At 37.3% G+C, this 12,083-nt stretch overlaps 1 protein-coding gene across 3 annotated transcripts in view; it reads left to right on the forward strand.

Annotated features, from left to right (window-relative positions):
* Nucleotides 1-1,912, forward strand: part of LOC106072814 (uncharacterized) — a 47,611-nt gene extending 45,699 nt beyond the window's left edge. For all 3 annotated transcript variants that reach the window (XM_056021056.1, XM_056021058.1, XM_056021057.1), the window contains exon 5: nt 347-1,912. In XM_056021056.1, coding sequence (XP_055877031.1) covers nt 347-436 — 90 coding nt within the window. In that variant the 3' untranslated portion in view covers nt 437-1,912. The remainder of the gene's footprint in view (nt 1-346) is intronic.
* Nucleotides 1,913-12,083: the final 10,171 nt, after the last annotated feature.

A 12,083-nucleotide genomic window follows, 5' to 3' on the forward strand; every position in this document is an offset into this window, starting at 1 on the left:
ACTTCCGTTTTAGAACCACTGTTTTACACTACCCTCTCTCACTCTCTTAGTAATCTTCTCCCTCACTCTGCGTCTTGTTTTCACCCTCTCACTCTGCTTATATCACTCACATTCTCTTCCTTTATCTCCATGTTTTAATCTCTGTGATACTCACGCACTTGTTCATTCTCTCTCAAACAATCTCTCATTTCTTGTCTCCCTTACTCTCTTTCATACTGTCCTCTTGCTCTTTTTCTCTCTCCCTCTCTTGATATCGATTCTCCTCTCTCACTCGCTAATAATTAAGTCAAACGATAATGTATCTCTTAGCAACACTTTCAACAAATATCTCCATCCTTTATTTCAGTATCCTCTTGACGCCAATGAGTTCAACGCTCTAATTATAGGACCGCAACCAGAAAAACGTGATGAGACGAACACTTTTAGTAACTGCTAGTCTCGGCCGAATAGCTTCAGGCTTATTTTAGTGCTGACAGCATTTTTCTATCAATGACACAGACTCTTGAAGAGGAGGGTAAAGTCTCAAAGTTTAATAGATATTGAGGACAAAAAATTAAAGCACCAAAAAGATTTAATAAATCGGTAACTGCTTTAAAGTTTTTTAGCCACATTAACAGAAGAGTGACGGGTCAACTCATCTGTCCTTGACATTATGTCAATTGTTCACGTGACTATGTTGGCAGGAATGTTCTTTCAAAGAGACAATTTGAAGCTTCTATCTGGTTTGTTTTTTAAGTGTTTGTATTAGATAAAGTGATTCATTCTAAATGATCTTCAATTTATTGATTCGTATTATAAGATCTTCTGTATTATTTTATTTACATCTTCAGTTTATTCATTTCTTGTATAAGATCTACAGTTTATTAATTCATTTATATTAATTCATTTATATGATTTTTCAGTTTGATTGATTTTACAGTTTATGTATATGTTCTAAAGATTATCTTTTTTTTTCTATTAAATCTATCAAGTAAGGCTTAATTTACGTTAACTGGGATCTGTTTCTTTTAATTCAATATAATCTTACGTTGTTGTTGTTTTCCTATAATATTATTAAGTGTAGAGTATTGGAGCGACACTGTAATTTGATATTTATTTATTTTGACCTAAAATGGATAGATCTTAACATGAAGACTTTAAGAAAAGTATATACATATAAATAATTGGAACAATACAAAATATTGAAACAGAAATCTGGATTTAACGTCAATAATTAACAAACTATAAAGCATGGCTCCTAACATATCTTAGTTTCATACAACATTTAAAAGTTTTAAATCTCGCTTTTACCTACTCTTCATTAGCGGAGCTATATGGTAACCAGCTCAGCGATGCTACATTACCTGGTATTATGTTATCCAGCCCAATTAGGCTACGTTACCTGGTATCATTTTATCCAGCCCAATTAGGCTACGTTACCTGGTATCATTTTATCCATCCCAATTAGGCTACGTTACCTGGTATCCTTTTATCCAGCCCAATTAGGCTACGTTACCTGGTATCATGGTATCCAGCTCAACCATGCTAAGTTACCTGGAGTTGTAAGATGGCTCGCTAAGAAAAGCATCTTTTTAAGGGCAAAGTTTTAGTCGCTTAAAATAAATTGTATACCATACAATACTTTTTGTACTCAATAATTGTTTGATGTTTTATATATGTCTTTAAATCTCAAAAACATATAATGTATTACCTTACTGATAAGGTGATATTGTTGATATGTTATATAACATGAAAGCTGTATATATTTGTAATAGATGTAATTTTTTAAAAAGTCGACCTCTGTATGTGCTTCTATTTGAAACACATTGTTGACACATCTCAGTCCCATGATACTGTTGTTGGGAACGTATTCTTATCTTACACATTACACATGTTCCTTGAAAAACAACTTACAGATTTAGCTTTTTTTTTTCAGCCTCACTAGTTTGGAAACACTCGGACGTGAACACAACAATGAATATTTCTGAGGCCAAATATAATTTATGTTTGCATGATAAACCATAGACTGTATATGTATAGTATAGTCTATGGATAAACTTTGCTTTCGGTGAAATGTAATAATAATAATAGCTTTTATATAGCGCTACTTTCATGCATATAGCAGGCTCAGAGCGCTATGGTCCAATCTCATTCGTGGATCAGTGGAGGGAGGGGGTATCTGGGAGAAGGTTTTCCGTGCTGCCTTTAGGCGCTCAGTAAAGACAACTCTGCTCGAGTCGGGTGTCGAACCTCGAGCACCCTTCATAGGTAGCCAAGACAAGCCAAGTTCAAGTGTACTTAGCCTCTCGACCGCATTTTCCCACGTATACTAGTAAACTACCCTTAATTCTATTTGTTTTCAATTGTAACCAATTAATGAATGAATAGTTTTGGCGTCTGTGTATAAGTGTGGCTAGTGTCTGGTGTAACTTTTTGAAGGATTGATGCAGATGAGGAGATAAAAGAGGCCCGAGAGACGGGACCACGTGACATTATTGTTTGTTGGAAGCGGATGTTTTGGAGGCTAGTTGACGTCTGTTGTTTGACATCCTGCAATTTGATGTTTTGTATTTCTACATATTTCTACATTGATATTGGAGGTTGTTGATTTTTGTGAATAAAGGTTAAGTTTACTTACAAAAAGAATCTTTTATACTTTATGAAATATTGTTGATTTAGATATGGATGCAGGAAGTTATTTTAATTTATTTTCGGTCTTAATTTTATATTTTTCTATTTCATTTGGGGCCACACTATTCACTTCTACAATTACCTAAGGCCGGCCCTGTCTCTCTCACCTTTAGGAAACTTTTTCCTCAACGGACACGCGTGGACCGTGCATAAGGTTCACCATGCCCTGGGTTACACACGCAATTAAAAAACAAACAACTTAGACACTGACTTAAACTAGTCTGTGACGACGAATTGCATGGAAACACCCTGACTAGAGGAGAACATCATTCGATATTTGTTCAGCTATGTTATAAGTAATATTATATAACATGTGTATACATTTTAAGATTTGTATTAAGCAGGGCCGGCCTTAGACATAGGAAAACTAGGTAGCTGCTTAAAGCCTCTAATTGGTGGGGGCCTCACAGAAGGACTCACGGATCGAATCTCAAAAGTTTCAGAACGCTGCGGCTCTATGTCATACTAGCCTAGCTTTAAGTCTCTACTATGACCTAAGACCGGCCCCGCTTAAGTGACAATCCAACGTTGAGCCCAACAGTGACTAGTCCTATGCGCAACGGTGTGGAATCTTATACTATTATAGAAAGACGTGCATACAGGAGCAGGGAGAGGAATGGGAAAGGGGAGAATCACTTTGGTAGCAAGTTTGTCACCTTCCACACTCAAAGGCACACACACATGCGTTCTAAAATATTTTTGTCTGATTTAGTTTTTAATATCACTTCATAATTCATTGAATTTTAAGAGTAATTTTAAATATTATATTAGATACAGAATACAAAGATGTCAATAAGGTATTACTTGGCCTATTGTCAAGTCTCTTGAATATTGTTTAGGCTCTTGTGGCGTTACAATAACAGTGTTTTGAGAGTTACATTTATTACCTTGTATTGTCTTTACCTTTGAAGACTTTTCGATTAGTTACTTTGGACCTTTTTTGTAAGAAAAAAAATATTTTAAAAAGTTATAAGCCTTTCTCCATATTTAAATACAAAAAGATTTCAACGTACTCCATTCATAAGCTAACATTTCTAAAACAATATCAAAGAGATGGAATTAATGTCACGTCTTAAAGGGTAGACTTATCGATTAAACAATTTACTTCTTGCATATCAATAGAGGCTCAATTTGGAATCATTCCTTTGATATTTCTTGAACGCTGCAACTTTTGGTGCAAGTACTTTCAGATTTCATGACGTTCTTTTTGCGCATTAAGGTCTCCTAAAAAAGGAAGTTAAATAGATGTCTGGATTCCTTTTCTTCACACTTTGTAGATATATGACGTGTTAATTTAACTTTGATTCGTGTAAGTCTATTTAATAACATGAACCAGGTAACTCAATAGTTGAATAAATTTATTTATTGTCCGCCTATAATAATTTCAAGGAAGTAAAATTCTTCATGGGTAGCCAAACATTGTCTTCAAAAACTATTTTTAAGTGTGCTGAAATAATCTACACAGTTATTCATATTGGAAATAAGAAAATTGATTTTTTTTTCTTTGAGACCCTTTAACTTTTTTATTCTAGTAAACCACTGTAGTAGGTCAAGAGAATAGTCTTCAACTCTGAACACAACACTGCATGTTGTCTTGAGAATCAGGTTAATTGCTATCGGAATACTCAACCAAAGATCTCCAATAATTAGTGCCTTATCCGCTTGCACTATCCGAAATACTCAGAAGCAGTGGCGTAGAAACCATAGAACAAAATAGGGCCCCCACATGACCATTGCCAGATATTCTTTTATTAATTGAAATAAGATTTACATGTATTGATCATTAAGACGCTAGTAGCCTACTCATGAAATCGTAACTGAAATAAGTGTAATGACGCTATTACTATTAAGAAATAGTTAATAAATAAGTGTAATGACACTATTACTAATAAACAAAAGTTAATAATAAAATAAAACAAAACAAAATAATAACAAAATAAAACAAAATAATTATAATGACACTATTACTTATAAGAAATACTTACTGATATAAGTATAATGAGTCTCGGAGTCTCGAGATTTGAAGCAAATAGAGTGGCCAGGGTCAAAGAGCGCAGAACCAACAAAAAGCTGAGAGAAGAAGTAGGCCTATCTGCAACTGACCAAACCCACACATGCCACGTATGCGGCCGGCTTTTTAAAGCAAGGATTGGATTTTACAGTCATTTTTAAGTCCATAAGAAATGAGAAATGTGCTTCGATCATGAAGGAGGAGCGATATAATGACACTAATACTTATAAGATATTGGTACTGAAATATGTGTAATGAGGCTATTGCTTGTTAAAAATGACTCTTACAACGCCTTGGTTAGGCCAATAATAGAATATGTATCCTCCGTTTGGGACCCCTCAACTCAAGAAAACATTAAGAAACTGGAACAGACACAAAATAGAGCAGTGAGATTCATAACAAACGAATGTTCACCTTTAGTAAAATCACTAAATTTAGAAAGCCTTCAGGACAGAAGACTCAAAAGTAAAGTAGCAATTATACATAGAACACTGGACCATAATCTTCAAATACAAAAACAGAATTTAATAAAATACTCTGAAAGACACAAAGGTAAAGGCATACTTCTCATCCCATATGCTAGGACAAATTTGTACAAATACTCCTTCTTCCCTAGTGCTATTAGAGCATGTAATGGGTTGCCTGAGCTAGCCAGGAAAACCAGTGACTTGGCAGAATTTAAGTCATTGGTTGATATGCATGACTAGGCATGACGCCTAGGACGTAATCATCTTCTTTTTTGAAGTAACGTCTGTATTATATAAGATAAGAAGAAGATAAGAGGCTTTTCTTTGTAAATGTGCTGAGACATTCAGGATGACTCAATCTGTTGTTTTGTTTTTATCATACTCAACTTTCTTGTTTCTTTAGAAGATATTGTTACAGTATCATTTTGTGTCAATGGTCATGTGTGGCCCTGTTGGCAACCATTGTGTGCTATAGTTGAGACGTTACTGCTTCAGAGTATTAGAGTATGGAATGGGGTGCCTGAGTCAGCCAGGAAAACCAATGACTTGGCAGAATATAAGTGATTGATTAACATGCTTGACTAGATTGACCTAGGAACACATGTAGGACGTAATCATCTTTCTTTTTTTGAACTAACGTCTGTACTTCATGAGATAAGATAAGAACCTGGGTACACGTGTACCTAGATGCGCTATAGCTCTAGACTCCTAGAGTCTAGACGGTGAATAGAATTCTTTCTTACAGTGGCTCGGAACAATCGCACCTTTCATTGCATGATTAATCAGACGTGTCGAGAACATAACTTGTTAACCTGTGACCTATGTTAGTTCTAAAGGTTGACATTTGTTGTTAGATGTCTGTGAAAAAATGCCAATGGGCACCAGAAAAATTTGAACTTTTTGACAAAGTTGATATTTACATTATGACATCAAATGGCTATCTTTAATGTCGACCTTTATATTTAAAATTATTTGGATTTTTAAAACTTTATATCTTTAAACTTAAAATATGATAATTAAGTAACGTTTTCTTTCGGAAATTCCATTATTATTTTCAGCAGCATATAATATATATGTTACCAGCGAAATCCACGCATTCAATAAATTGATCTTCTTCAAAGTAAAAAGTGTCTTTTTCAGAAACATATTTACAAATAAAATAAAAATAAATTTAAGAAGTTCATCTGTTTTTGTGGCCTACGGTTAACGAGGGTGTCATGTAGCCAGCACAACGACCAACCGCCTTTACTTTTCCCCAACTAATGTCGGGTACCCATTGGAGCTGGGTGGACTCGGAGGCGCCCAAGGATTCCGAAGTTGTTAATCCCAGTCTTCACCAGGATTCGAACTCGGGACCCTCGGTTCGGAAGCTAGGCGCTTTACCGGGCCTCTCCTGGTCTTTACATAATGTAATTGTTTTGAAAAGGCCTAATCTTCTATTCGAATCTTATAAGATGGTTCGTTATTACAAAATTTAAGATAATAAAGTTTATAAGATTACTATTCGTTTTAAATTAGGTCTAACTTATAATGCATACTAATTAGCTTTTTCTCTTTAAAAAACTGCTTGCATAACTGATTTTAAAAATTAGATTTTTCGCTTTCAGGAAAAAAAAGTAGCCGTTGCATCAGAACTTTGAATGGTCTAAAATATTGTGATGTCGGATTTTCAATATCTTTTCTAGTTTACGAGATCTAAACGGGACAGACGGACAGACGGACACACATTTCGCACAAAACTAATAGCGTCTTTTCCCCTTTCGGGGGGCGCTAAAAATACGTAAAATACAAAACAGGATATCTTAAGATTTAAAAATACATTCGTATGCCTCTACATAAAGTCCAGTTTTAAGATTATAAAAAAAAAATTCTTTAAAGATATGAATCGTGTTTTTAAATGATAAAATACATTTGTATACAAAATACGTTTTTTCTTTACATGTAACAGCAATAAAAGTGAATTCCTCTAGGTAGTAGGCTAATTATCATTTAAAAATATTCGCGTTAGTTGCTATTAAAGACAAATACAACATTATACAAAGAGAAAGAAAGTTTGCGTGGAAACACACACTCAAATTTGGCCCACTAAAAAAAACACATTTTCCCTTTACTTTGGTGTTTGTCTAGAATTTTGTAATATCCAGCTTCTAAAACTGTTTGCATAAATGTGTTAAAAATATTGTTGTAACCCTATTGTAACCCAATAGGGTTAACTGTGTGTAATCAGCTGACACATGTGACACAGGCCAGTAATACAGTTTAGCGTATTCTATCGAAGGGCAAGGGACAGTACTGGCATGATCTTTGCACGTGAATAGGACCCGGGTAATGGTCATCTGATCATAAGCCTGCGTGGACCAGAGACACAGTGTGTGTAAGGCAGTGCAGTTCAAGACACGACAGCCATGAAGTCGGTCCTGGTGGAGTCCTGAAGTGAAGATACGAGTGCAGGAAGAGATAGAGACAGTAGAGTTTATTAGTTTAGTACGGGGATGTACAGTATATCATTTTTAGTGTTGATGTATTGCCGATTGTGTCATATTGGCTGTTTGATTTGACCCTTTTTAAAGTACCAGATTATTGTGAGGCTCTTGTTGTCAAATTCTTGATGTGTTGTGTTGTGTGTTTAGCAGTGTTTACAGAAGGCCTGATTAGGAGAGAACGTTACAATATGCTAAATAGTCCCCTCTCTAACTAAATAGCCTCCCGTGTTTTTTTTTTACTATATATAGTGAATAGTTGTTAAAATGTCTTTCGTCTTTCTCAATTCCTCTCTGTCCTTTGCCTTTGACTGTTCATTCCTTGATGCTGTCTTCCCATCGCTTTCTCTGTCTTTTTCACCTTCTTTCTGGTACTGTTCCCAGAAGGAAGGTCTTTGCGAGTCCTGAGGACCTTGTGATGTGGCCATAGAGTTTCAGTTTAACTTTTTGATTGACAGTGGTTAGCAGGTCATCGTGGGGTCCGATTGCTATATTAATCCTGTTTCATTCAGTTGTAGTTATATATATATATATATATTCATAACTATCAGTTCGTTAAATAAATATGAATATTAACAATGTAATAATAACAACATTAATAAATCTCTGTACCCTGTGGTATCAAGTTGTTACATATATATATATATGAGAATAAAAAAAGCAGCATTTCTCAACCTTCGGCGAAAAACAAAACAATTGGGCAGCGCTATAAGGTTCCCATAGTGGGGTTCGGGGCAAAGCCCCGACGACAAAAGCGTTTTCTTGTTTTTTTCACTGCTGAAACGCATTCTCCTGACAAGTACAGGTCATTATTCATCAGTGGAGTTCGGGGCGACGCCCCGACGCCAAAAGCGTTTTCTTGCATTCTTCACTGCAGAAACGCATTTTCCTGACAAGTACAGCTAATTATTTATCATGAAGTTCGGGGCGAAGCCCGACGCCAAAAGCGTTTTCTTGCATTCTTTATTGCAGAAACGCATTCTCCTGACATATACAGCTCATTATTCATCAATGGAGTTCGGGGCAAAGCCCCAACGCCAAAAGCGTTTTATTGCATTCTTCATTGCAGAAACGCATTCTCCTGGCCTAAAGCTCATTATTCATACAATTAAAAAAGGACCTTTTGAATAATGTTGTACTTGAAAAATATTCTAATATGAATTTATAGGCCCTAAATACATTGCAAATAAAACCGATTTGTTTCTTGAAAAGATAAGATACCCCACATATTTAGAGTTTGGCTTTGAGGATCGCAGCCGAAAAAAAAATTGTGAGTTATAGTCCCAAATTTATTCAACTAGAAAAATATCAGATTGAGTAAAGTTTGGGAAAAGGCGACTATGAAAACATTATTTGAGTTTAGAACTCATCTCAATCATGACTCTTGTACTGAAAAATTTCGTTTGAATTCTAACTTTTCCAATGCAAAGTCTTTCTTAAAATAATTATGATAAATTCATGGGAAATTACATAAACTCTGTCTGGAAATGGGAGGGGCGGTAGAGTGAAAACGATTAATCCTCGCTCCTTTAATAATTTCTGCTAAAGATTGCATTTAGCATTAAAGAATAGGGGTGGGGCGACTCGATATAAGAATTTAATATATAGTATATATAAATTATATTAGTGACAGATTTTTTAAATTTTTTAATTTCTTAACTATAATACAAAAACAAAAAGTATTGATTTATCCAATGGGGGAAATGCGATTGCATGTATCTCCCCTCCCACCTGGTACAACCCTTTTTCATTTAAATTTACTAATGATACAATCTGAGATTAGAGTGTGGTACGACATAATATACAATGGGTCACATTTCAATACGTAGTTTATATATGGCTCCTTTTGTCTCGAAAGGCAATGGATGCGCCCAAATGAGTCACTGGTTTTGGCTTAATCTTGAGACGGGGCAGAATCTGGTGTGGCTAATCAAGCCAATTCTAGAACGGCAGACTTTGCCACAATTCGTACATGTGTATGCCTCTGATTTAGGGCTAGCAGACAGGGCAGCTTTCTTTTTATCCCTCTTGATTAAAGCCGCTTCAATTCTTTTGTTCTCAGCAAGGGTTGTCCCAGCACGCACAGTCTGTCTCCATGCACTCCGGTCTTTGGCTATGTTTTCCCACTTACTTTCGCTGATGCCTGAGGCTCTCATGTCTCGCTTGCAGACATCTCTATATGTTAGTCTTGGGCGGCCCTTGGGTCTGACTCCTTCCACAAGCTCAGCATATAAGATATCTTTCGGGATTCTGCCATCTGGCATGCGGGTGACATGTCCGAGCCAGCGTATTCTTCTTTGTGTCAGGAGAGCATACATGCTGTTCATATTGGCCAATCTTAAAACTTCCTGATTGGAGACATGGTCCCTCCAAGAGATGCCCATTATGCGTCTCAGGCAGCGCAAGTGGAAACTATTCAATCTGTGCTCTTGGTACATGTATGTTGACCAGCTCTCACTGCCATAAAGGAGAGTGCTCACAACACAGGCGTTGTAGACTAGGATTTTGGTCGCTGTGGTCAATTTACCATTTTCCCAGACGCGCTTGGAGAGTTTTGCCAATGCTGTGGTAGCTTTTCCTATCCTTTTTGTCAGCTCGATGTCTAAGTCTAGGTTACTGACAATTGTTGAACCCAAGTAGGTAAATTCCTGCACCACTGAAAGGGTGTGGTTCCCAATTTGTATTATAGGTATTTCTGCGACGTCTTGTGCCAGGATTTCGGTCTTGGAGAGACTTATAGTAAGGCTAAACTCTTGACAAGCAGCTGCTAAGGCGTTCACTAGCTTCTGTAGACCTCCTTGTGAGGGAGATACGAGTGCCGCGTCATCGGCAAACAGCAGCTCCCTTATCAAGATACGACGCCTTTTCGTTTTGGCTTTAAGACGTGCCAGGTTAAAGAGCCTTCCATCGGATCTGCTACGGATGTATATTCCGTCTTCCAGGGATTTAAAAGCACTGGATAGTACGACTGAGAAGAAGATGCCAAATAGTGTAGGGGCCAGTACACATCCTTGTTTGACACCGCTCTTAATGGAGAATTGCCTGGAGGAAGAACTTTCAAACTGAACGGTGCCCTGCATATTTTCGTGAAAAGCTGACACTAGTTTTCTTAACTTATTTGGGCAGCCGATTCTCTCTAGTACAGCAAACAGACCGCTTCTGCTAACAAGGTCAAAGGCCTTGTTCAAATCAATAAATGCTATGAAAAGGGGCTGCTTTTGTTCTCTGCTCTTCTCCTGTAGCTGCCGAAGAGAGAACATCATATCTGTTGTAGATCTACCTGCCCTAAAGCCACACTGCGACTCTGGATAAACACGATCTGCCAGGATCTGTAATCGCTTTAGTAATACTCTAGCAAAAGCCTTTCCGACTATGCTAAGCAGTGAGATGCCTCTGTAATTGTTACAATCAGAGCGGTCGCCTTTATTTTTATAAATTGTAACAATGTTGGAGTCTTTCAATTCCTGGGGGACCATTCCTTGTTCCCAGCACAAGCTTAGCAGTTCATGGAGTGGTTTGATTAGGGCATGTTTTCCAGCCTGAATTACTTCAGCAGGAATGCCATCTCCTCCGAGTGTTTTCCCATGTGCAAGCATGTCAATGGCAATGCTCAGCTCCTTTACTGAGGGCGTTTCGTCTAATTCCGTCAAAACTGGAAGTGATGGGAAGTTGGAAACAGCATTTGGTGAGATGGCGTTTTCAATCTGGTAGAGTTCTGCATAGTGTTCAACCCATCGTTCCATTTGCAGCGCACGATCGCTGATGATTGAGCCATCTTTTGACTTGAGCGGAGCACACTTGCTGGTGTGAGGTCCAAAGGCTTTTTTCATGCCCTCATATAGTCCTCTTATGTTACCACAGTCGGCACAAGATTGAATATCTTCGCATAGCTCCTGCCAGTATTTGTTAGCACATTGTCTCGCTACTCTTTGGGCATTGTTACGTGCAGCTCTGAGCCTTTTTAAGTTGCTTGGGGTGGGATCCTTCTTGTAGATTATCATGGCTGCTCTCTTGTTCGTAGTGGCAGTTTCCATTTCTGGTAGACTAGCTTCAAACCAGTCTTCGCTTTTCTTGGTTTTGTTTCCAAAGACCAGTGATGATGTTTGGTAGATTGTATCACGCATAAACGTCCAGCTTTTTTCTACCTCAGTCACAGAGAAGTTTTTAAAAGCTTCCTCTAATTTGTTCTCAAATTCGGTGCAAAGATCAGGATTTTTTGTGCTAGTAGTATTCAGGCGTGATTTTCTTTTTCCCTGTGATGTGTGGATCTTAGTTGGCAGCAGTCTTGTCCGGCAGGACACTAAAAGTATGATCAGTATCACAATCCGCGCTTTGGTAGCTACGTGTCAGCAGTATATTTCCAATGTCCTTTTTTCGTGTCAGTATCATATCCAGCTGGTGCCAGAGCCCAGACCTAGGGTGCCTCCATGAGACACAGTGCTGTGGTTTTGTTCT

The sequence above is a fragment of the Biomphalaria glabrata genome, chromosome 2 (genome assembly GCF_947242115.1).
Source record: "Biomphalaria glabrata chromosome 2, xgBioGlab47.1, whole genome shotgun sequence".
In the NCBI taxonomy this organism is placed as follows: Eukaryota; Metazoa; Mollusca; class Gastropoda; family Planorbidae; genus Biomphalaria; species Biomphalaria glabrata.